At 39.8% G+C, this 27,004-nt stretch overlaps 1 protein-coding gene across 4 annotated transcripts in view; it reads left to right on the top strand.

Annotated features, from left to right (window-relative positions):
- adgrb3 (adhesion G protein-coupled receptor B3) overlaps positions 1–27,004 on the top strand; it is a 216,490-nt gene that overhangs the window by 129,353 nt on the left and 60,133 nt on the right. For all 4 annotated transcript variants that reach the window (XM_059025012.1, XM_059025013.1, XM_059025011.1 and 1 more), the window contains 3 exons: positions 6,925–7,071; positions 7,155–7,230; positions 26,507–26,609. In XM_059025012.1, the coding sequence (XP_058880995.1) occupies positions 6,925–7,071; positions 7,155–7,230; positions 26,507–26,609 (326 nt within the window). The remainder of the gene's footprint in view (positions 1–6,924; positions 7,072–7,154; positions 7,231–26,506; positions 26,610–27,004) is intronic.

Below are 27,004 nucleotides of genomic sequence, written 5' to 3'. Positions count from 1 at the left end.
GGTATCTGAAAATTAAGTCTTTCAGTTGTCAGTAAGATATGTACTGTAAACAGTATAGTGTTTTGTATTGTTTTGTTTACTGGAGCAGGATAAAAACTGGGCTACATCAAATAAAATGGAAAATGCACATTCAGTAGGTTAATTTGGAGGCCAAATTAGTCTTATTAAATTCCAATGAATTCAATGCAGGCCCTTTAATTATTTTTCTTTACAATTTTGCAATATCAGTCGAAAAATGTCAAAGCACATACCAATAAAAAAAAATATATATATATTAAACATGATTTTTTTATTTGTCATGTCACAGAAAGTATTTGTGTTTGCAAAATAAATAGTGTCTTCCTAAAAAATGGTTATTATTAAATCCCGACATGTAGTGCCTTACCTTGTACTGACTGGCATCTGTATGCATGTGCTATGGTGTGGGCATTGAATTATGTCTTGCCAAGGACTGAAAACAATAAATATCATGCTGTCATTCCTATAGTGTCCTCAGTGGGGCACTACAGTGAAGATCGACTGCCACTTTTATTTCAGTGCATTAACCTTTTGGTAACTAGTCTAATAACAACTGGAGCAAAACACAAAGTAGTTTCATTTGGCATCCCCTGGAGATAGTGGAAGAAGAAGAAGAAAAAATAAAACAATTAAAAAACAAGTCATTCCAGGAAGCTGCATCCAATTGTCAAGAACAGACCTCCCTCTAGAAACCTTTGTCACGGGTCTAACCATTTAGATTAATTATTGAATTCCGTGTGAGCTTTATACACATTTTACAGCATGTAGTGTCGTCGCCTCCTAGAGTGAGTATTGTACGTCAGTTACATGTTTACTTACATAGAAAAAGGCTTACCCAATTGTGATAAAACTTGGTTTCAACATCTTTACCACAAGTTAATGAAAGTATAATAATCTGGGGATACTGTAGAGGAGCCAGCCCATCCATACGTGCTACACTTTTCTTTTTACTGCACAGTGGATATAGGTCATAGTGATCTACTTTTAGCATAGCGGTTTTGCTAATCATATGACTCGACTTTCTGCATTTGGTGTCATAGCACATCTTTGCATTATCATGCTTATTAGATGTTTTTGCTTTTTTGTCACATTGCTGCTGGGCTAGTTATACTGTACAGAGTATGTATGAGCTCTCAGGGATAACAATTCCGTTTGTATTCACTGTATTCTAGTGTTATTATTATTATTATTATTATTATTATTATTATTATTATTATTTAGAAAAGCATATTCCCTTTTGCTGAAGTAAACTACACTGTACATGTCTCCATTTGTAATTGGAAGATAGGTCATTATAGACAGTTTCCTGAAGCAACTAATATTGTACTGTATAATTGTTAAGAAAGTAAATGGCTGAACAGCAGAACTGTAGAATTTACATTTGCAATGTGTGTGGGTGTGTGCAGGTAAGTGACTAAAAAAACAAGGGGTGTATACTCTGTCAATGTCTTAAGCTTGTAACTCAGGCATTGTTTTTTGTATTGAACATTTTAATGCTATAGTGCTACTTTGGATGTTGGATGTTAATTTATTATTTGTGTTGTTTTTTCACAGTGGACACTGCCATTTCTTACTTAGAGATTTATGTAAAGCCGTGTATTTTAGTGGACCAAAAATGTCATGTGTTTATATATTTTTTAAATGTAGCGACTTTTATTCTAGCATTTTTCACCTACAGATGTGCTTTTGCGCTGCACACTGGGGTAGATGTACAAAGATGGGCCACTTGCAGAGCAAGCATACCCAGACATGTCAACCCCTAAGGCTTCACACCAGTGAGACCCCTACTGAAAAACCTAGACCTACACATAAGAATTGGAGGACAACAAGTCAAATATATTAAAACGTTATTTATTTAATATTAATAAAACAAAAAGTCACCAGATTAAAACAAAAAAAATATTTTTTATATTAAATGAAAACAACACTTGTCCTCTTACTGCTGTTTACAAAAAATCTGCTGAAACATTATGCATGCTCTTTGTTATACTCATGAGGTTATGCAAAATTTCTCCCTTTGTGACCTCTTCAGTTATTGGTGTTGGTTTCTGAATGTAGGATCGTATCGACTTATTCGTCTGTTTTTGCTTAACATTGTCACTGTAATTTTGTTCTGAAGTGCATTCTCAGGTCGTACACCCCTGACACCGTCACTTTGATATCTCAGCTACAAACGGCGCAGAAAGCATACGGTTTCCCTAGTTTCTACGCCACAATGCAGTCAAACTGAGTTGTCCACTATGGTAAAAATGTAGAAGAATACATCTTCTCCCTTTTAGGCGGCTCCATTTCCCGCTCTCAAACGCCTCTCTGAGTGATTTGTGTACAGAAACATAGAACTCTCGTGCAGGCGAGGGGAGTCTATTTTTGGAGAAAGGGGTTGCTAAATGAGTTTGCATAGCAGCTATAGGCTAATGTACACCTCTTCATAGTGAACACCCCCATAACAAATGAAATAATATTAATAACCTTGGAGGGTGGTAATTTCCCTCATTATCATGCACAAAGTCTGTTTCGTAGTCTCACAAATATTAACAAACCTATGCTGACAAATCACGTTAGTTAGATCAGTTGGTCATTTGGCCTGCGCTTTTAAAACAGACTGAAACTGGGTAGACAACAAAAACCGTAAGAATCCATTGCATGGATGTGAGACCCTCAAAATTGTGAAAAGACGTGAGTTTCAAGGGTAAACCTTGAGACTTGACATGTCTGCATACCGCAATTTTTATTTTCGTTGCAACAATTCTCAAAGTATACATTTTGTCATGTGTACCAAGAGAAATCATGTCAATGAAAAGCTGCAATATACTCATTTAAGTATGTGTTACATCTTCTGAGCGAGATCTCTAGCATTGCGAGAGTCGTGCGACATTGTTCAAATAAATAGTGGGAGTTGAGTTGTGGTTTGCTGCAACAGAGGGTGCCGGAAGGATAATGTCTATACATGCAAGGCTGCAAGAAGAAAAATAACATTGTTTTTGTTAAATGTAAAAGTCATCTGTACAATGCCTTTCATTTATATATATATATATATATATATATATATATATATATATATATATATATATATATATATATATATACTGTATATATATCAGTATTTTAATACTGATATATATAAATGAAAGGCATTTTAATCCCATCGGATTCTATAGTGGGGCCCCCACCTTCAACCCCAAAAAGCTTTTCATAATCACACAGTAGCCCCTCGCTGAACCGGATATGTTTGTCCAACATTAGCAGGTGTCGGGTTTTTAAAAAATTACAATACAGTCGCACACACATACATTTGTAGTGCTCAATGCATTTTAAATGTAAATCATTGCGCTGAAATACACTACTGTGTTTTGGGTAGGCTACACATTACATTATGTAAAAATATCAGTAAGTACAGTAGGCCTATACAATATACAGTACAGTAGTAAAATCAAACGAATACCTAGCACACTTTCTTTTTACTTTAGCCTGTAGGCTACTGGTAACACAAAATAAATCATGCTGCTGCATTGTATACATTGGTGTACAATGCGAATAAAATATTATTTTAAATTGAAAGTAAATGATTTTAGCTGTTTTTTTTATTATTATTTTTAACTTGGTCTACTTAGTAGCCTAGACAATTAACACAAATAGATAATGGTCCTATACAGATGCTCAGAATGAGCTGGAGGGGTTAGTGGCACATGTGTGCAGTCTATTGCTCCCAACACATTGGGGAAATAAAGTTTGGTGATAAAACGAGTGATCAGGGGATGATTTATCGGTATGTACTACTATCAAGAGGTATGTGAAAAAAACAGCGAACGAGGGGTGGGGCGGGGCTGGAGATGCAGTACTGAGTGCCCTGTTGATATGCAGTGCCTTTAAAACCTGTTTTACTGTGAAAAAAATACTTTTAAACAGCGCGTCTAAAATAAACTGCATGTGTGAAAATAAATTGCACCTGACGCGCCTGATACGCGCTGAATAAATGGACCGCAAAGGGTTAATATTTACCTTTACCATAAAGTTGTGGCCTCCACATGCCACATTTACCGGGTTTACCAGCCCACACTCAGTTTCTTGACCCCCCACATTACATTGCATAGATTTGGGTTCGTTTGGACATTGTACCGAAATAGGAACATACTCATTACAGCGGTAGCACCTATAACTCTTGTACAGGTCACCAGACCAGTCATTGTTTCTTCCCTTTGATACCCCATTAGATCCCAGTCCCTTCACAGCAACATGCGGCTCTTCAGCGCTCCTTCTTCCCCTTACTTGCTTACCTGAGTCTCTGTAGCTCCTGGTTTTTGGGGGGGGGGGGTTGCCAGTTGCTCTGTGAAGACTCGATGACCGGTGTCCGAGATGGTTCCCCTTGGCCGACCCACTTTCTAAGGGGAGTGGGCATGGCACATAGAAACTGATCCATAACCAGAACCTCCACCACTCTTGTGGCAGTCTTAACATCAGGCTGTAGACATCACCTGGCCAGGTGTACAAGATCAAACATTTGTGACCTCGGTGACCGATCCTCCTGAAAACGGCACGAGTGGAACCTCTGTGCACGAACTGCAGATGTCACTACAGCTCAGGCTAGGATTTCCGCCTTTAGTCAGTCGTAGTCCTCTGCAGCTGCTGAATCCAGGTCATAGTATGCTCTTTGCGTGTCCCCTATCAAGAAGGGAGCTATTTTTCCAGCCCACTGAGCTTGAGGCCAGCTTTCTTTGGCTGCCACACACTCAAAAGCCAGCAAGTATGCCTCCACATCATTGCCTGCGGTCCTCTTTTGCAGAAGATGACTGGGTCACATCGCTCCAGGAACAGGTTGGGCACTCTCAGCTACGTTGATCCGGCTCATCAGCTCCTGCTGTTCATGCTGACTCTGGTTCATTTGTGTCAACAATAAGAGATTAGTTTATTGCTGGGCTGCAGTCTGCTCTGGATGCGATTTGTCTGAGCAGCGGTCATTTGCAGCAAGGCAATTGCAATTGGTCTTCCAAACTACCATGGGCGCTTTTATTACACCGCTACCACCAATTGTGGTAGCGTGGCCTGTGCAAGGTGGGAATAATAGATAATTATTCGTCTGGAGTCCTTATTCACAGTTCAAACAAACAGGCTTTTTTATTATGGTTCTTCCAACACACAAAACAAAATAAACAAAACAACACTTAACTTCAGTTGAACTACTTACTACAGCATACATAATTGTCCCTGACTAACAACAGGATGGTTAAGCCGTTTTCCTGTAACATAACACTGTACAGTTTCCAGAGTTGTAATTTTCACTTACATCCAGTTTTTCCAAGTTTAACAGTACAGATTTGTTCTCTCCTTTCTCCTCCACACACTACACACGCCTCCGTAGCACCCACACAGTTTGAGGACAAAGGAGAGCTTAAATAAAAAAAAGTTAATATTTAATGTAACAAGTTTTTTTCTGTTTTTTATCCTCACTGTCTGATACCACTGTGGCAATTGATAGCCCCATTTACCCGAGCAGAAGCCAAGGAGTTGTCAAAAATGACAGAAACACAAGGCTGTAGGCATGTATAACAGCACTTCAGGGAACTTTTCAAATGGGAGCAAAAGCCTTCTTTCCTACACTTCCCCTGGATTAAAACACATCCAGCTGCTGCCCCAATCCTTCCCCACCCAAGTGTACATTCCTGGTGACTGGCCTAAGGCAACCCCAAAAATAAACATGAGTCAATTTACCAGGATCCTCTAGAAATTTACCAGGATCCTCTAGCAATTTGGCCAAAATGCAAGCCAATATGCTCAAGCTGACAGAGCAGCCAGGAACTAGATCGATGTGACAACCTTGCGTTAAGTAACCTTGCGTTAAATAACCACCTTTACTATAATACAAAATCTTGTAGATTTCCAAAACATTGAACCCAAACAATGGTTGAAGAAAAATAAGAAGTAGAAGAAAAATAGCTGGAGCACAACCTCATCCTTTGGAACTTTACGGTGCCGCCTGCTAAAAAAACAAGGAATAAAATAAAAAAATCTATGCGACATGCTCAACCCGGTTAATGAAAAAATATTAGGCAGAGGAGCATTGTATACACCCCCCCACCCCCTCCGGACGAGGCTGGGAGTGAGGTGGTGGTGGTTGGGGAGGAGGTGGTAATTCGAAGCATGGCAGGACTGCATTTGTGAAGTAGGTTTATATAACTAATAGGTTGATGGGAACTTGCCGATAATTGCCTTGTTGATTGACCAATGAATAAATGTGATGTACTAGGAACTGTATTTATGATACTATAGATCTCCTGCCTGAAAACCTTGCAAGCTTTATAATATAATTTTCTACATTAGGATGCGATCTTATTTGCTTAGTTTTAGAAAAATACTTTTTTAAATATGCCTGCACAGTCAAGCCTGATGGCCCCAATACTATTTTCAGATAGTGGCTGGTGATCTTCAGTGGCTGTATTATACACAGACTGTGGTTTCTGTCCTTGTCACTGCTGTACAGCACTGCTGCATCTCATTGGAGATTACAATCAAAAACAGAAAAAAGAGGGTTTACCTATTCATTGTATGTACAGTCAATGATGTATCACTTATGTAACATACCATTTTAGAACTTTACGGCTGAGAATAATAATTGAAGAACCATATATTTGCACATATTTTTGGTCATGAGGGTAGATCTTAACCAGATGGTATATGAATAGGAAAGGAGCTCTGTTCGAATTCACAGCTTAAAAATTGCACATATAGGTTATTCATCTCAGCGACTGAATTACTGTAAACATCACTGGGACCTGTTTATAAAATGTAGTTCTTAAGATTTGTCTTATTAAACCTGAATGAGATTAATATATTTGCTGAATTGCATTTGCTATATTACATTTTCTAACATGCTTTGTAATGGCTGCATTATTTATTTTTTTATTTCACCAGTGGCTAGCATTCAGAAACTTCCAGCAGCATCAGTTTTGACCGACATTAACTTCCCCATGAAAGGCAGGAAAGGTATGGTTGACTGGGCAAGAAATTCTGAAGATAAGGTGGTTATTCCAAAAGGGATCTTCATTCCTGCATCGACAGGTAAAAATGAGTTCCCAAACGTGTTTGATTTTATCTGTGTAAATGAGTTACTCACCATTAATATTTCTGGATTTCTTTTACAGATCTGGATGAATCCCCAGTGTTCATTCTTGGAACTGTGCTGTACAAAAATCTGGGACTTATTTTACCATCCCCAAGGTGAGCTGTTTAAACATTGTCACATTGTCACATATGATAAACATTGTCACATTGTCACATATGATAATAAAAGGTTCACAATCCTTTTAACCAAATATTAAATAACATACTAGACTATTCGAGTCCAGTGTGTTATGACAGGAGCAGAAGAGCGTCACTTAGCTCTGGTACCTGAAGCTATGCATTTATGGGTTTAAGCATTAATTAAATGGTGTTCAAAACACAATGAACACAAGTCACTGTACAATATCCTTCAATTGGGAATTAACTATATGGGTGACTGAAAGGGTGCGCGTTGCCAAGGAGACTCAGAGACCATAAAGCTGCAGTTAAGCATTCACATGCGCATATTTATTTACAATATACAGTGCCATGAAAAAGTATTTGCCCCCTGTCTGATTTTCAGCATTTTTGCACATTTTTTCGCATTGTATTTGGTCAGATTTTTTTGTGGGTTGTAGTAGTATATAGAGGTTCTAGAGGCACATCATGCCACGAACAAAAATTCCTGAAGACCTCCGGAAAAAAGTTGTTGAATTCTGCTCTGTATCAGAGAATTCTACAGGAGAATGTCAGGACATCCGTTCGTGAGGTGAAGCTGAAGCGCAGCTGGGTCATGCAGCAAGACAATGATCCAAAATACACAAGCAAGTCTACATCAGAATGGTTGAAGAACAAGAAATTTAAAGTTTTGGAATGGCCTAGTCAAAGTCCAGACCTAAACCCCATTGAGATGTTGTGGCAGGACCTGAAACGAGCAGTTCATGCTTGAAAACCCACAAATGTCACTGAGTTGAAGCAGTTCTGCATGGAGGAGTGGGCCAAAATTCCTCCACGGCGCTGTGAGAGACTGATTAATAACTACAGGAAGCGTTTGGTTGCAGTCATTGCTGCTAAAGGTGGCGTAACGAGTTATTGAGTCTAAGGGGGCGATTACTTTTTCACACGGGGGCATTGGGTGTTGCATAACTTTCTTTAATAAATAAAAGAAATATGTATCAAATTGTTGTGTTATTTGTTCACTTAGTGTCCCTTTTATCTAATATTAGGTTTTGGTTGAAGATCTAATAACATTCAGTGTCAAAAATATGCAAAAATGCAGAAAATCAGACGGGGCAAATACTTTTTGACGGCACTGTACATTTCACAAACACAAAAACTCCCTCCCTGCCACCCAATATTACCCCCCCCCCCTCCCCCCCATACACCCATTTGCCATGCTGCCACAGTGGCACCTTTACTTATTTACTGTATTAATTACATGTTTTAGTTCTTGAGGGTATCAGAATGTAGGTCATAATTGGAAGGGCTAATTGAAGACTGTGGATGGGCATTCAGCATATTCCTCATTCTGTGAATGCATGTCACAGTGATCTCATTTTTCACGCAGCCTTATTGGCTGAGCTATTGAAGCCATTTTAGGAACCACGTGATTTTTGTGTTGTGAGCTGCTGTCCTTTCATGTAAGTCATGGGAGCTGTTAGCATCATGTAATGTGTATCTATATTTATATCCATGAGAGTGGAGTTAACTGGTGTTAATTTGTTGTTTATAAAAAAATATATACATCAAATATTTGTTTTTTATCTAAACAATCAGCGATCAATACCAGTTCTAGCTAAGTGATTGCCATTCACTTCGTTCACAATTATGTTTCCAAAATGTGATGAATGTGCATTATTTGTTAACAGAGTATTATTGTGTTGAAATGTGTTCAAAATACCATATAAGTCAATACACAACTTGACTAGCAGAGGTTCCTGTCTAAAAGTGAAAACAAGAGTAGTTCCCTCTTAGGACCTGCCTGCTGCTACTCAAGGCAAATTCCTGAGCACAGATACACTTGCAGGCAGAGTCCTATGGGTCAGAGGTCACACCCGCTTACCAGCTGTCAGTTCTTATGTATTCCTCTAGGGATCTGAAATGTGTGGAAAGGCTGTTGATTTGGGTTGAGGTACTGTACTGTGTGCTAGGCACCAAACACTAACCTCTAAAACTGTAGTTATTGGAAACCAGGAAACCCTGCAGGGGACAATTGGCACTTCATGAGGGGAAGTTGAGGTGTTTGACAATGAGAAGCAAAAAGCAAACCACAGAAATGTGATAATTCGATCAATTGAAAGGTCAAGAGGAAAGAAGTCATTTGGGATAATTTGTACTATGCTTTTTATTTCTTAACCCTTTGCGGTCCTATGTCGGACTTGGTCCAACATTGCAATTATTCCTATCAGGTCCATTGTCGGACCCTGTCCGACATCATCAAAAAAACGCAAAAAACGGGTTTCTAGTCGTTTTTTCTCCGGAAAAAGTCGAGAAAACCATTCAATGGCCGAGTGGGAGCGACAGGAGCCGAGACAAGTAAAAAAAAAAAACACATTAAAAAAAGGGCGTATCTCATGAATAGTCATACTTGCCCCTGGCATCAGATAACGGGGCAGTCATAAGGAAACAAGCTGGCTGATACTGCATCAGCGCACAGAGAACATCATGGACATTTGCAGAGCTTTTTTGAGATGTTATAGTAATAAAATAATGACTTGGATCGCATTATTGAGGAGTTTGGTGATAAAACGAGTGATCAGCAGATGATTGATCGGTATGTACGACTATTATTATTATTATTATTATTATTATTATTTATTTCTTACATAGGTGAAAGCTATAGCGAACGAAAGGTTGGGGTGGGGCTGGAGATGCCTAGTGAGTGCTTTGTTGATATGCAGGGCCTTTTAAACCCGTTTGACTGTGGGGAAAAAATGCTTTTAAACAGCGCGTCTAAAATTAACTGCGTGTGTGAAAATAAATTGGACCTGACGTCCAAAGCACTGTACAGTACATAGCAGAAAAAAAGAACAAACCACCATACATTTGTATAGCATGTCACTCATACGACTGCCACAGTCAGACCAGTTAAATAACAGTATACACATAATAATACAAAAGCAGCAATTTTAAAGTTACATTAAAACCCACTAAGATAAGAAAGCCATTTTATAAAAGTGCGTTTTTAGTCTTGACTTGAAAACTGTAACGGTCCCAGCTTCCCTGACAAACAAAGGCAGAGTATTACATAATTTAGGAGCTCTACAAGAAAAAGCCCTAAGAAAAAGTATTGCTTTTGTTGACCCTAGGAATAACCAGCAGTCCCACATCCTGTGATCTCAGAGAGCGGTTTGAAAGATATGGGATCAGTAACTCCTGCAACTTACTAGGTGCTAATCCATTCAGGGTCTTGTAAGTTAACAGCAAAATCTTAAAATCAATTCTATACTGCAAAGGGAGCCAGTGTAAAGAGGCCTACACAGAGGTAATATGTTCACTTTTCTTAAAAAAAAAAAAAAAACGTTGTCATGCTGGATAAGTCAACTCTTTTCATTCAAACTTGAACTCTATTTGAAAACTGCAACACTAAAGTGTTTCAGTCAACCCCTCACAATCCCTAGCTTCCAAAACATTGAGTGTAACCCTTTACAAAAACCAAAAAACACATACAATGGAAGTATTTATAACACACCAAAAAATGTGTTGTGTCATAATAGCATTATTACAGCCCTCAGTGGGCATTACCAGCAATATGGTTGACCTTGTCTAACATTAAGTGCCTATGCCTTTGGCTCAAGATCCTTCACCACTGTTGCGGTCAATTATCTAGCAGAGGTAATGTCTGCTTTGGCTCATATTAATATTTAAAGATGGTCTGAGCCTGACTGTTACTGATGGATAGAGGGGACCGCAGGGACCAATCATCTTGTCTAAACGCAGGAACCAATCTTCTTGGCAAAACGCCTCAGCTATTGTTCTGCATGGGTCAGCCACCTTTTATTCATCAGTCATGGTCAGGCTACCAGTCATTATTGCTAAAATACAATCTATTCAATATCTTTTCTGAAGTAGTTAATTTACATTTCTTATGTTACAATTTAGAAGCCAAATTAGGGCTAAGCTAGGTAAAATGGATGGAATTTGGAATGACTAGCAAATTCCAAAGTTTTTTATGCAGAATATTAAGAATAAAGGCCACTTATTTTTAGTAATGTTTTATTCTCTGATTGGGGTAAAATGGGCATGATATATACTGTGTGTGTGTGTGTGTGTGTGTGTGTGTGTATATATATTTGTAGCGGATGTAGCAGGACAGGGGGGCCTGCAATGTAAAAATGTTTTGTTTATGGCAGGGACAGAGTTAAAGACTCCCTGCCAAGGTAATTGCTTCGGTTTAATTGTTTTTTTTTTGTTTTGTGTAATTATTAATTTATTACATGCACTTGGCAATTATTGTAAATTTTATACCCTGTACCCTGTACCCAACCACGTTCATAAAGATGGGGCAGTCCCCCGTGACATATCCCCCCCCCTTGTGCCAAGCACAACATGACCTAAATGGCCACCTCCCCCCTCAGTCTCAGTCCCGGAAGAGGGGGAAGCACAGTGTCCATGGGGGTGGCCATGTTGGGGGGTCCGGCACCCCCCAATTCTTCGTGGCCGGCAGCTCCCTCTTCCGGGGCTCCGGCCACACACTATCCTGCCGCGAAAGTGCCGCTGGGGGAACTGGTCTCCTGACCTCCCCCCCATTCATGGCCGGCAACTCTTCATGCGGACAGGCGGCAACCCCAGGCGATGCGGACAGGCGGGCAACCCCAGGCGATGATGACAGGCGGGCAACCCCAGGCGATGATGACAGGCGGGCAACCCCAGGCGATGATGACAGGCGGGCAACCCCAGGCGATGATGACAGGCGGGCAACCCCAGGCGATGATGACAGGCGGGCAACCCCAGGCGATGATGACAGGCGGGCAACCCCAGGCGATGATGACAGGCGGGCAACCCCAGGCGATGCGGACAGGCGGGCAACCCCAGGCGATGCGGACAGGCGGGCAACCCCAGGCGATGATGACAGGTGGGCAACCCCAGGCGATGATGACAGGCGGGCAACCCCAGGCGATGATGACAGGCGGGCAACCCCAGGCGATGGTGAGGTGACATCCCTGAGCGAAGTAGTCGGAGCATCCTTGGGCGGTGCTGTGCAGGCATCCTTGGGCGGTGCTGGTGGGAACAGCCTGTATTCTTCCCCTGCGGGTCCCTTCAGCCCTGGGCCTGTGGGCTTACCCTTCTTGGGCCGTGGACGCGCCGACTCCTTCCGCTCAGGCCGTGGACGCACCGACTCCTCCCGCTCGGGCCGTGGACGCACCGACTCCTCCCGCTCGGGCTCCTCCCTCTCATGCTGTGGACGTTCGGGCTCCTCCCTCTCGGGCTGTGGACGTTCGGGCTCCTCCCTCTCGGGCTGTGGACGTTCGGGCTCCTCCCCCTCGGGCTCTCGGGACGGCGGCTCCTCCCCCACTGGCTCTCGGGACGGCAGCTCCACCCCCTCTGGCTCTCGGGACGGCAGCTCCACCCCCTCTGGCTCTCGGGACGGCAGCTCCACCCCCTCTGGCTCTCGGGACGGCAGCTCCACCCCCTCTGGCTCTTGGGACGGCAGCTCCACCCCCTCTGGCTCTTGGGACGGCAGCTCCTCCCCTTCTGGCTCTCGGGATGGCGGCTTCTCCCCCTCTGGCTCTCGGGACAGCGGCTCCTCCCCTTCTGGTTCTCGGGACGGCGGCTCCACCCCCTCTGGCTCTCGGGACGGTAGCTCAACCTCCTCTCCAGACTCCTCCTCGTCTGGCTCCCAGTCGAGCTCTTGACACGCGTCCTCTTCATGCCCGTACTGGCAGCAGTGAGCGCACAACTCCTCTACTTCCATGACGGGAGCCCCTCCCATGTCTACCTCCAGGTAATCCAGCACCATGCTAGCTATATCCTGGAGGGAAACCGGGTGGTGCCGTCTCTCCCACTCTTCCCACCTTTCCCCATCTCGACACCACAGCATGCGGATGGCTATGGGAAGGTCGTGGGGGAGGTCTGCTTCGGGGTGCACCAGCCACTCCCAGATCTCCCACGATGGTGGTGAAGGCGGTGATGTTAGAAGTGGTGGGGTGGCTGCCGAGGACGGGGTTTGCAGCTGCTCCTGGTCTGGGTTGTGGGGGCATCCTGCCCAGCTGTGGCCATCCGCCTCACAGCACCCACACCAGTCAGCTGGTGGCCCATCTGGACAGGACCTCCACCGATGATCCTCCTTCCCGCACCAGGAACACCACGGGAAGAGGCTCGCTGGGTCCTCCCACAGGGTTTGGGGTGGTGGTGGCAGCTGCTGTTGTTGCTGCTTCTGTCGCTGCCTCTGTCTGCTCTTCTTGCCCATTTTTTTTTTTTTTTCAAAAAAAAAAGAAAAAAAATTCCCAAAATTAAAAACAAAACAAAACAAGAAAAATACTGCCCTGAGCCTCCAGGTGGCGTTATTCCACTTCTGAGCACCAAATGTGACAGGATTGGCAGAGGGTGAGGCTCAGAGACAGTTTGAAAGTTCAAAAATAAAGTTTTTATTTAAACAAAATACACCAAATAAACAGGCACGTGGGCCAAACAAAAAGGTTTCAAAACACAAAATAGACACAAAACAAAATAAAGCTTCCAGGCTGGGCAACACTTTCACTGGATTCAAACCGAAAAACAGCACACACAGAAAAACACTGGCTCCTTCTCCTTCCAGAACTCTCTCTCTAGCCAGGGCTTCTCCCCTGGCTTTTATCCCTTGTGGCTGGAGCCCCATTAATCAATAATTGCTGATTATTCAATTAGGGCTCCAGCCACATTCTCACATGTTTTCCTGGCAGGGAGGAATTTAACCCCCTCCCTGCCAGTCCCAACCACATTCATAAAGACGGGGCAGTCCCCCGTCACACCAAGTTTGTTTATTAAACTTAACAAAAGTAAAAGAAATAAACTTGCTCGCTTACTTCACAAAAGAAAATACCATCCTGGTTGCGAGATGAGATGTAAAGAAAATAAACAGTTAAAACAGGATTTGAAAAAAAAACAACAACAATGTAAATTAACTGGACAGTTAACCACGCCCAGTTGAATTAATTGGTTCCTGGGTTTTACCAGGTTGTTTGTTGGCTTCAGCTTGTCCCCAGCATGTGAAAACCAGCGGCGTCTCTTTCCCCATTGCTGTATTCCCTTCCAACAGCGCCGACCCAGGAAAGAAGATTTCAGTCGCAAAGGCAGTTTTTAGATTCGGTTTTGAATTCCCGTTCAGTCTTGGTTGTAGATAAGCTCACGCTGCTCACTGGTTGGAAGCCAACCTTGACTTGGTGTGAAGGCTTTCTTTTAAAGGTGCTGGATCATCTGGTAATTGGACGGTTACAGGCTACAGGTGCGGGCCAATTAAGGCTAATGAGAATTAACCATGGTACAACCTTGATCCCCTACCTAACCACACCTGCAGCCTGTTTACCCGTTAACTCCCTGACGTCATGGCAGGCAAGTACGCTGACCACAGGTCTATCATTCTGTTATCTGCAACACCTGTGGGCTCGTTCCTAGCCGGCCATGAACGCCTCCTGCTGGTGAACCTGTGAGCTGGCTCACTATATATATATATATATATATATATATATATATATATATATATACACACACACACATACATACAGTCGTAGACAAAAGTATTGGCACCTGCGTATTTGTGTGTTTTATGTTGTGTGTATGTGTTGGTGCACGGAGTGTGGGTTATGTAGTACGTGTGATTTAAAATGTATAGTTGTATTTAGGCACAGGGATTCAGTGTGGAGAGAACGGGGCAGAAAGTCGGGGGTAAGCTTTAAAAACCAAATACTACAATTGCTATTCGTGCTGGCGATACTTGTTTTAGTCAGTATTTCTCCAGTGTTTGTTTTGGCCAACATGCTGTTTGTTTTGTGTGTGAAGTGTTTGTTTTGTTTAAACCTTTTATTTTGTTCATTTACAATAAACCAGAGCAACAGCGCACTCACCAGTCCTGTCTGTGTCCTGCATTTCCTGGCCTGATGTCACCACCAGCCAGCCTGCCACACACCATACACTTAATATAAGATAATGCAAGAAAACATGTTCAATACAAGGATTTAGTGAACATTATCCACTAATTAATATGACAAAGACCAAAAGCACTTAAGCAATTTTACACATTTGTTCATGACAAAAGTATTGGCACTTTTACATTAAAAGTCTATAAAAATTTAATAGAACTCATTTTTAAATATATTCATTGATTGGGAATTATTTCACAGTAATTAAGCTGCTTTATAGTCAATAGCCAGAAAAATAGGTAATTATTTCCAGCATCTGTTGAAGAAAATTTTGGCACCACAGCATATGATATGATGTTCAAGACAAACGAGTTGGATTCACATTTGAGAAAAGCACTTGTAGCAACTACATCAAAGGAAATGGCTTCAGAACAGTATTAAAGAAATATGGAATACCAAAATCCACAATCAGAGCAATAATTAAGAAGCACCACAGAACAAATTCAACTGAAACGCTAAAAAGAAGTGGACGTCCAGAGAAAATTACAGGGAACAGCATGTAGGAGATTTAGACTTAAAGAAAGGTTTAGAAGCATAAAAGTGCACCAAAGAACTGTACAAAGGCACCTGAACACAGAAGAGCTGTGTGCACATAGACCTCGCTGCAAACCACTTTTAAAGAAAATTCATCAAATAAACTGTCTATGAAATATGAACAGGAATCTGAAACTTTCTTCAGCGAAGAAAACCTTGTACCTACAGTTAAACATGGAGGTGGTATGATCTTGATATGTGGGTGTTTTAGCAGTTCAGGGACTGGAGACATTCGTGTAATTGAAGATTGAATTAAATAAATGCAGCCATGTATTAAAAACATTCTACAAAGCACAGTGATACCATCTGCTTGTAGGCTGATTGGCAGACAGTTTTTCTTCCAACACAGCGAGTACCCAAAGCATACAGCTAAGTCAACTGTAATTCTTGAAAAAATAGAAGACATAAGTTCTGGAATGACCTTCGTAATCTCTAGATAGCAGTCCAATAGAAATGATTTGGACTGATCTGAGAAAATCCGTAGCCAAGCATTGTGTATACAATCTGTCTGAACCGAAGGAAATATGCAAGACAAAATGGGCCCAGATTTCACCAACAAGATGTAACTTACTGGTTAAGAATTATAAACATTTGAAAGCTGTAATAAAAGCAAAAGGAGGACATGTGATATATTAAAGCAGGGGTGCCAATACTTAAATAAAATACATTTTTGTTTTTTGATAAAGATTATTTGTTAAATTGCAAAAAATTGGGGATTTTGCTTTTTGTCTTATTAAAAAGTGTTCAAAGTTTACTAAACGCTTGTCTTTAAACTGTTACCTTGAATTATGGTATAATACATATTTACTTCCGAATTGCATATTTACCTGAATTACAACAGCAAAGCCCTTTTCTGTTCTGCTGGGACCAAAGTATGTTAGGGTGGGGGTGGGGATAAATGGGTGAATCCTTCGGAAAGAATTTAAAATCATACACAAAAGTTAGTTCCATGCATTCCTATCAAGAAGCGTGTTATGAACAATACCATTGTTAACAATATTGTTATTATTTGTTAAATCCCATGAAAATGTTTACTCTTAGTGTGAGTTAGAAAACGTTTTCATTTATCTTGTGTCAAATGCAGGTTACATTTTAAAGCACAACCAATAAGATTCTTTACCGTAGTTCTTGATGCTTTTGAACAGAGGTTGGAATTACTGCTGTTAGATAATTATAACAACATTAGTCTGTATGTTAGAATTGACCTCAAATGCTGTAGCTAACATAGTACATTGTTCTTCCAGGTCTATTACTTGAAAATGTGTAATAAAATCATTGTATTAAAGTTCTGAGATATTATTAGTTTACCCTGCTGGTAATGGGCAGGCCCATATTGCTGTACTTATGTCACAATTTATAGTTTTACAATTTACAGAGTTTTGCGATTGCCTTAGGGGTTTGTGAACATTGCTAAATACGGCCCCAAGTGTTTCTGACATTGACAAGTGCAGGTAAAAGGTTTAATGTCCAAGTATCTGTACTTGAATGCATGCACTCTGTAGAAATGTGGCCTTGTTGACATCTAGAGAACGTATGCTTGCAATTATTGAAAAAACCTTAGCTAAATCAGTACAGCTGCTTGATTTTTCCTACCAACCACAACATACAGTTTAAGTGCCCACCAAACTGGGTTTTATTTTGAAAATTAACCAACTGGTCAATGAAATGACAGACCACAGAGCAAAATCACAGTTAATATTTTTTTTATAATAAAAAAACAAAACATGACGTTGTCTCATGCTTTACAATTAACCCCTCAATCACATACAGAACTGAAGGGTCATTGTTACACTGTGTAGGCCGAACAGTGTGGAAGTGAGATATGTATAGGATGGCTGATTAGGTACAATCTAAAAAGTGATGTTGATGAAAAAAACATAACCAATTCAATTCTGTTTTGTTTTCTGTTTCTGTTTTGTTCGTTGTTTTTTCTTACGTGGGAACACTCAGTGGGGGATCTCCACAGTTTCTTGTTGGAGCGGTGGAAGCTAAAGTAGCCCTGGGATTTCCCACCTCCAATGCTTGTCAAAGCCAGCTAACTCCTCAACCATCTGCAACCACTTGCTTTACCCACACAACAGCTGCCAGTTTTAATTGGTCAAACATGAAAACGAGGTTCAAAAACACCTCAAATCTGAAGATGAATTCCAAATCACATTCAAATTACTAAAAAAAAAAAAAGTGGTGAAAGTTGTGACATGATCTCGTTGGTTATTATAATGATCAAAAATATATATAATAATCATATTTGCTAATCAGCTACTGATTTTATCTTTTATTAAACTTACAAATAGCCTGATCAATGCCATAGATTCAGTCTTGCATTTTGAAGGAATCCTTGGGAGAAATGTGTTATTGATTACAAAATAATGTATTAACTGAATCAGTAGCAACACTTCTTAAGGCTAGGTTTATCTCAGTGGGCTGAGATGCTCTCCTTTAATGCAACACCACAGATAACAAGTGCAAGAATGTAGGAATTGTTTCCTGATACATCAGGGAACGATTATATGGCAACAGACACTAGGGCCCCAAAACCTTTGATAAAGCTTTAGTCTTTGCTATTTGTATAGCTTAAAATAAAAATTGTTTTGTGAGAATGCCTGAACTCACATCATTGTGCAGTTAAGAAATAATGAAATTCTCAATGTTAAGAACATAAGAACATAAGAAAGTTTACAAACGAGAGGAGGCCATTCAGCCCATCTTGCTCGTTTGGTTGTTAGTAGCTTATTGATCCCAGAATCTCATCAAGCAGCTTATTGAAGGATCCCAGGGTGTCAGCTTCAACAACATTACTGGGGAGTTGGTTCCACACCCTCACAATTCTCTGTGTAAAAAAGTGCCTCCTATTTTCTGTTCTGAATGCCCCTTTATCTAATCTCCATTTGTGACCCCTGGTCCTTGTTTCTTTTTTCAGGTCAAAAAAGTCCCCTGGGTCGACATTGTCTATAGCTTTTAGGATTTTGAATGTTTGAATCAGATCGCCGCATAGTCTTCTTTGTTCAAGACTGAATAGATTCAATTCTTTTAGCCTGTCTGCATACGACATGCCTTTTTAAACCCAGGATAATTCTGGTCGCTCTTCTTTGCACTCTTTCTAGAGCAGCAATATCCTTTTTGTAACAAGGTGACCAGAACTGAACACAATATTCTAGGTGAGGTCTTACTAATGCATTGTAAAGTTTTAACATTACTTCCCTTGATTTAAATTTAACACTTTTCACAATCTATCCAAGCATCTTGTTGGCCTTTTTTATAGCTCTAGCTTTTATAGCTCTAGCTTTTTTATTGTCTAGATGAAGACATTTCTGAGTCAACATAAACTCCTAGGTCGTTTTCATAGATCCCTTCTTCAATTTCAGTATCTCCCATATGATATTTATGATGCACATTTTTATTGCTTGCATGCAATACTTTACACTTTTCTCTATTAAATGTCATTTGCCATGTGTCTGCCCAGTTCTGAATGCTGTCTAGATCATTTTGAATGACCTTTGCTGCTGTAACAGCGTTTGCCACTCCTCCTATTTTTGTGTCGTCTGCAAATTTAACAAGTTTGCTTACTATACCAGAATCTAAATCATTAATGTAGATTAGGAATAGATTAGAATTAGAAAATCTAAATAAACCATGTCGTATGCTTTGCAATTATCCATTGTCAATGTTGCATCGTCAAAAAAGTCAAGCAGGTTAGTTAGACACGATCTCCCTTTCCTAAAACCATGCTGACTGTCTCCCAGGATACTGTTACCATATAGGCAATTTTCCATTTTAGATCTTATTATAGTTTCCATAAGTTTACATATAATAGAAGTCAGGCTTATTGGTCTGAATTTATCTGGTTTGGTTTTGTCTCCCTTTTTGTGGATCGGTATTATGTTTGCAATTTTCCAGTCTGTCGGCACAACCCCTGTGTCAAGAGACTGTTGCATGATCTTGGTTAGCGGTTTGTAAATAACTTCTTTCATTTCTTCGAGTACTATTGGGAGGATCTCATCCGGCTCAAGGGATTTGTTTATTTTAAGAGCTCCTGGTCCCTTTAACACATCTGCCTCTGTTATGCTAAAGTTATTTAGTATATGTTATTACTGTAGCATAAAAAATGCAGCTTAGAATCTTGAGCTTTTCATAATAATAATAATAATAATAATAATAATGACTATATTAAGCAAAGATATGCACTCCCAATAACAGACTAAATCGTCATTTGAATCGCTAGTTTCTTATTCGTCCCACGATAAACAGTATGTCCAATGATCAGGCAAGGAAAGGATTTACATCTTGCCTCAATCCACTACGTCGCCGCTATGCGGCAGAGTTCGCCATCCCTTCCCCAGCCTCCACCTGTTTATTTTGGCTTTGTCTAATGGGGGACAGCAGCTATCCTGCCCCCCTGCCCATGGCTAAAAAAAGGCAAGGCCAAAGAATGTAGTGTAGTCTAGTCTGTTTAATAAATTATCTATTGCATGAGTTCACTGACTTCATTACAAATGAACAAGCCCACGATTGTCAATTGGTACACGTAATTTTCACAGCAGTTAGTTACATTCTGGATGGTACAGTAGTATCCACTGTGTCAAATTGTATGTTTCATTATTATTATGGCTACGTTATTACAGACTATATAGATCTCTTAAACTAGGTTAAAATAAAAAGAAAATATCCCAGTATTCTGCATAGCAGCGTATGTTAAGGTTTCAATTGTATTTCAGCCTAAACAAATACAGTATTCCCTTGTTATAATTCAACCCCATTTCCTTTGCACTCCCTATGAGGCTGAACACAATCTCTTAAATATGGTTCCTGTCTGCAGCACTATAATGAGGGACTGCTGTATATAAATCATCTTCTCTGTAGGATTTTCATTCCAGTTTATTTTAGATTCGTTTCAGATATGAATAATATCAATACATACTCTAGGATTGCCAGAGGCACAGGAACTAAAATGTATCAGAAGAACAAGTACTGCATGCTGGGCTTCTGTACTTAAAAGCCTGAAAGTGGATTTAATATGGCTTTTGAATGTGAAAAGTTTGGTCCATTTGAAGAACAATCCATCTTGCTAAAATAAATACAAAAAAAAAAATACTTACACACAAAGGAGAGGAAATCTCTTTGACATCATTGACATTTACAGTTTTTGTTCTGGTGAATCAGATGCCAACTTGGATTTATTTAAAACTTTATACTATCAAACTAAAATAAAATATACCCTTTAGCAAAGTCATGATTATGTAAAGTTGCTGGACACCTAATGTTGTTGTTGTTAATATTATTATTATTATTATTATTATTATTATTATTATTATTATTATTATTATTATTATTATTATTATTATTATTTCTGGTGGATGTTTCATAATAAATTACTGCAGGGCAAAGATCAAGTTGTGTGTAGAGTGGTATGTACAGGTAGATTTCCACGAAAAGCAAATGGGACTTTAAAATCATGAAACTCGCTTTAAATTACAACATGTATTTCAACCTACCTGAAATATAACCTGAAAAACATAAAAAAAATGTCTTCATACACAATAACAAATATAGTTTAATAATGTCATTGCTGTCTTCTGCAGTGGTCACTTCCTGTCTTTAATGAAGTGCCCTGACCTTTGACCTGCTCATCAATAGTGTTGTACGTTGTAATACTCTTGGGTGGATCATTTTGACTCGGCAGTTACGAGTTAAAACCGATTTGTTTGACCTACACGTGGTTAATTTCATTAGGATCAGTACAGTTCCCCAAGATGCAGGCTCATGCTAATTTATAATTAGGGCTTTCTTTTTTTCGGGTTGTATTAATTGTATTTTTCGGTGCTTATTTTTAGCTATTTTTTAGTTTTATGTAAATCATTTTTTTTCGGGGCTTTCGTTTTTGATATACTGTATACATCTATCATTGATTCATTCTGAATACTTTAATCCCACCCCAACTACTGAGTGACAGCACATTCCTACATTTCTATTGGAGACTCTGCTTACGAGATTTAAAATGAGATTACAATCAGATTGGAGGCTTGTTAGCAGGATTTAAAGCTGTATTACAGTTAAGATACAGAGGATTTTAAACAGAATTGTGGCGAAATGTACAAAAATGCCTACACACAAAAACCCCAGAAGAATGTGCCCTTATGGGATTTCGTTGTGGAAGACAGCAAAGGAAAGAAGGTACAACTTAAGTGTGCAAGTACTGTCGAGTTACTGCTATACATACTTTGACAGAAAAAACCATTTTGGAAAGTAACTGAAAACACTAATTTCATACAGTATATCAAAAACGAAAACCCGAAAAACAGAAGACCTAGTTATAATATGTAAAAGCTGCTGTTTCAGTCACAGTGGGCTAGACAGTAGACTGATTGGAAGGGACTCCCATATGCAGGAATGCACAGCTACTAATGATTCATGAGGAATTGTCTCAAAACCCCATAGGTTGCAAATAAAATAACTTGCAGACTCAATTCAATTAATCACTGCCCTCCTACTGGCACCTATAACCTCAGATCTTACTCCACAGCTGGATGTTGCAAATACAAATACAGTACGAACAAAAAGATCTAAAATCATGTATTATGCAAAGGTATACTGTGGCTACATCTGATACTAGGAACACTGCAATAATTCATTCATCCAGTCAATCCACCAGGATAGGGAAGATGTGTATTTCCTTCAAATAAGACATTAGCAGCTCCCAATGGTCCTTCTATATTATAGTACATAACTGCTGCATTTGCCTCATAAATAATCCCTACAGTAACATAATGGGTTTCAATAAAACAGCTAGTCTCCCCACTTTTTACTGGGAATATCTGCTTCACATGGTCTTCGACTGCAGTCTCATCCATCTTAACATTTTGAAGATAGCGGCCAAAAAAATGCCTAGACAGCGCATTTTCTAGAAAGATGCCTGTTCTTGCCCTGACTGGTGAGGTTAGACGAACCTTGAGATATATGAGTGATATGCAGTTAAGTATTCTGAGATACATGAGTGATATGTAGTTAAGTATTGCTCTTAGGCTCAGCTTCTCTGTCCAGTGTAATAAACAGTGATTCATGCTGCAGAAAAAGAGCAGAGCAGTAGCAATGAATGCCTAATCTTTCTTATTTTCTTTGTACACTCAGTATGATTATATATATACCAAGTGAAGAAGCCCTGATAATATTGGTAGTAGGATACAGAAACACCCTGTTTACACCTGGTTAAGACAAGCAAATAAGTGGTGCAGAGCCAAGCTGTAACGATCCCCTGTTTGAGTATTGGATCTTCTTGCAAAATGGCTTTGCAATTGCTTTGGCGGCGAAGGAGACGTAGACCTTACCCTGAAAATAGAATTTACAGAATGTGTGAAAAACTTTATGGATGCTTGGATGCTATTGGCTTTGTAACTTTGTTATTTTTTTTTTTTTTTGTACTTGCACTTAAGTAGATTTCAATAATTTTTTGCCCTGGATAAGGGCGTCTCCTAAGCAAATAATAAAACAAATCATTTGTCTTTTTTCTCCTGCTAGGTGACAGTAGTTACCCATTAAAGGAATGGCTAATGACTCCTATCCACGAGCCTCACAACGCGTCCGAGAGAACTTGCAATCAGGTCCATTCATATACCAGAAATGTTGTTGAAAGACCCTTTGGTATATTAAAGAATCGTTTTAGATGTGTACATATAGATAATGGGTTTTTAAAATACACACCTGAGAAATGTCATATCACACAATTTGGCCATGAAAAGAAATATGCCCATTGAAGAAGAACTGGATCTGCCTGCTGGTCACATTGACGAGGGGGATGTGGAAAATGAGCATCTCATAGGAAATGTTGACTTGGAAACAGCCATGGAGACCCGTTAAGCATTAAAAGACTTTTTATTTTGACCCACACAGTAATACTCATTTACACATGCTTTGTGAAAAAAAATATGAAATCATACAACAAACCACATAAATGTGTTAGTATTCTCATTTTACTACACAATGATGCATATCAGAAAACATTTCAAATAGTCTACTGCAATATTCACATTTTCAACTCAAACAGTGTCAAGCCATTATAAATAAAGCAAAAACAAATGAAGCCATTATAAATAAAGTAATTAAAACAAATAACGCGTTAATCTTCTTGGAGATCACTTGCAGTAGTTAATTGACAGCCCTAATTTAAAGAAATTATGATACGTAACTTGACAGGATTTAACTACAAATCCAGTATGTATCTTTTTTTTCTTTGTCTACAACTCTGCAGACAAGCAACTGGCTTCAGCAATATGATTTTTCCTGCGGCGTTTACCACATACATTTTCATGTATAATTGAGTCACGGGTGTCTAATGGACTTATGTGTATGTTTTCCTCTTCATGTATATTGTTATTTCTTAAATTATTTGCAGTGATTGAGCAGCCTTCTTCCAAAACATCAATATTGATTGTGTCCCTTTGACTACCAGTCTGAATGTGATCACTTTGAATATATATGGAATTGAATTCTTTCTTTTGATACAGCTCAGTAGCAATACCAATTTGAGTTCTGATAGCTTCCAATGGATTTGCAATTCGGTTCATACTGGGAATTGCTGTATCAGTCCAGTGCTTTAATAAATTGTTATTCTGTCTGTAGCATTAACATCTCATTTTCAGGGTAAACATGTGAATTACTGGGTGTAGTTTCAGTCTCTTGCGTGGAATGTTCTGCAGCTGTCTCACAAGCTGGATCTTCAGACGCATCTTAAAAGACAACGTTATGTTAATTACAATGCAATGGTGGATTATTGTACATGTATTCACTACTGCACATTAACAGTCTCTGTAGGATACCTAATTGTACCCCGGAGCACACCTAAAAGTAAATATGTGGTAACTAAGAAACACGTACAATATCGGTCAATTGAGCTCCATTAGTCCGCATTATTAGCCTATTATCCTAGTAGATGCCCTTATCCAGGCCAACTTACAATGGTTATAGAGTATTACAATACAGTTAAGTGCAAGTACATGAATGCAAATACTGCTACAAGTACATATTGCAACATGACAGATTTTACATAGATGAGAAACTATCAAGCAGGGTTGAATAATTCGATTTGAGGGTCAATTGAGATTTTTTTTTTTTTTTTATATTAGGTTACTCAGCTACTTACATTTTGCAGCATTCATCTGGGCAGAAAGAGTCCTGTACACCCACACCGTCCAGTGCATATTTGTCTATAAGGTGCAATACTTAATGTTTCTCTGGGCGCTGGTCCTCCACGTGTTCCTGTCTCGTATGCTCGAATACGTGCTTGCTTTTCTTTTGTCCTTCTTTTAAGATCTGCACTTTTTTAATTTGCTTTGTGTTTCTTTTCACACAGGAGACTGCATTGATGTTGTCTCTGATTTGATTCCATATTCTTTCTTTTGCGGTTGCTCCCAGCCTCAAGCTTCATTCTCCAAACAGTTCTTCTTTGTGTTTAAGGAGTCCAGCAATCAAAAGATCAGTTTGTCGGCTAGCGAAGTTATCAATCCGCCTCCTGTCTTCCTTTGTTGTGTTTCCTACTTGTTCAATCGTTTGTTCGTCCACAATAGCGCCTTCCCTCTACTACGCACCTGAGCACACACCTCGTTTAAATAGGGGGGTTCATTACAAATTAGCCTCATAATGCATGCAAACACCTGTTGCAGGTGACAGCAGCGCTCCCCTGTGTTACAAATCAACACCAAAACAGGTGCGCGCAAGGCGAGCGTAAAGTGGGTGCAGAATTTGAGCGCAAGTGGGACTGGATTGCACCCTATTTGAAATCCACCTGTTAGTGCACAGCAGTGATAAATTCAGTCCTGGGGCCATGCTTTTTTTATTTTGTATTATGGTTTCTTTCGGGAAGAAGTATGCAGGTTTTTGTAAAAGTAGTTCTTCATTACAAATGCTAGGTGCAGATACACACGGTTGAAAGGTCGCAGCTATCTACAGGGTATTTGTGTCCCCTAACAAGCAATATTTATTGACAACACACCGTAATACAGGAACAAATGATCTCTGAACTTTATCTGGTAATAATCCTTCTCCTTCCTTGTTTACAACACTGTATGTCAGCTACCTTCAATCAATAAACTTTAGTCGTACACTCTACACTCTTTAGTATGCACATCCATTCCCATTCATGTCAGTATACTCCATAACCCATCATTGAATTTTTTTTTTCAGTTTACTATTATTATTATTTAACTTTTTTAGATAATTACTCCTCTCCTGTAGCTTCTATCTTTCCTGAAGGTTGCTGTTTAAATGCTTGCTAGTCTCCCTGGTCCACTTCTGACATATTTTATGCATAAAATATTTTTTATGCATGCCCGCACACAGTGGGGTGTAGCCCCCTCAATATTTTGTTCTGCCCCCCCCCCCCCCTTCCACCACATCATGGAAAGTCTGGAGCTGCAGTCATGGCAAATCTGCCACGCCACCGCCACCACCCCCCCTCCCCCCATATGTCTTATCTGGCCCTCCAGTGAATGTAATTGAATACCCCTGGTCTATAGAGTAGTCACATCAGGAGCACCCAATGTAACACTCTGCTGTTACGGTGGCCACGTTCCTGAAGGAAACAAAACTACCCTCTCTCCCCTTAAAGAGAGATCCACAAATATAGGTCTTCAGTCTTTTGTACCATCAATTGAGCACAGTGTATAACTCACATTTATGAGTTTTATTGATTTGTGTCTAATGCAATAAACGCACAAATGCACTTATTGAGTATAATCATTTTGTTTTAAATCCGTTTTATCTGCTTTTACACTGATTAATTCTTCATCAATATAACCTTATTTTCTTCACAGAAACTATACAGTTGTGAATTCCAAGATCATTGCTGTTACTGTAAGACCCAAACCTAAAATTGCTGAATCCCTACTGGAGATAGAGTTAGCTCACCTGGCTAATGTGAGTACTAGATGATTGTTTTACGCACAAGTTGCAATTGTACTGTTATAATAAATATTCTTACCATACTCACGACTAAGTCGCAAAGTTAACTACCTTGTACTAGTTTCTTGTTTGGTTTGCACTTGCATTTTTTTGCTCCTTTGTCTTCCCCAGAGAAAATGCCATTTTTTATTGGACCAGTTATGAATCAGTAACTGGTCTAATTGGTCCAATCATTAATATGTGGCTGTCCTGGATTGGTTCTCAAGTAAGAGAACATCTGAAGTGCTCACACTTGACGTTAGAAACAATGTTGCCCTTTAGGTATCACTTCTGTGAAACTGAATGGGTCCCAGACGTCTTCCAAGGTTATTTTGAGTCCCAAGAATTATTTGGGCAGGCTAGTTAACTGT

This window comes from Acipenser ruthenus, chromosome 6, assembly GCF_902713425.1.
Source record: "Acipenser ruthenus chromosome 6, fAciRut3.2 maternal haplotype, whole genome shotgun sequence".
Classification (NCBI taxonomy): domain Eukaryota; kingdom Metazoa; phylum Chordata; class Actinopteri; order Acipenseriformes; family Acipenseridae; genus Acipenser; species Acipenser ruthenus.
This window is presented reverse-complemented; position numbering and strand designations above follow the sequence as displayed.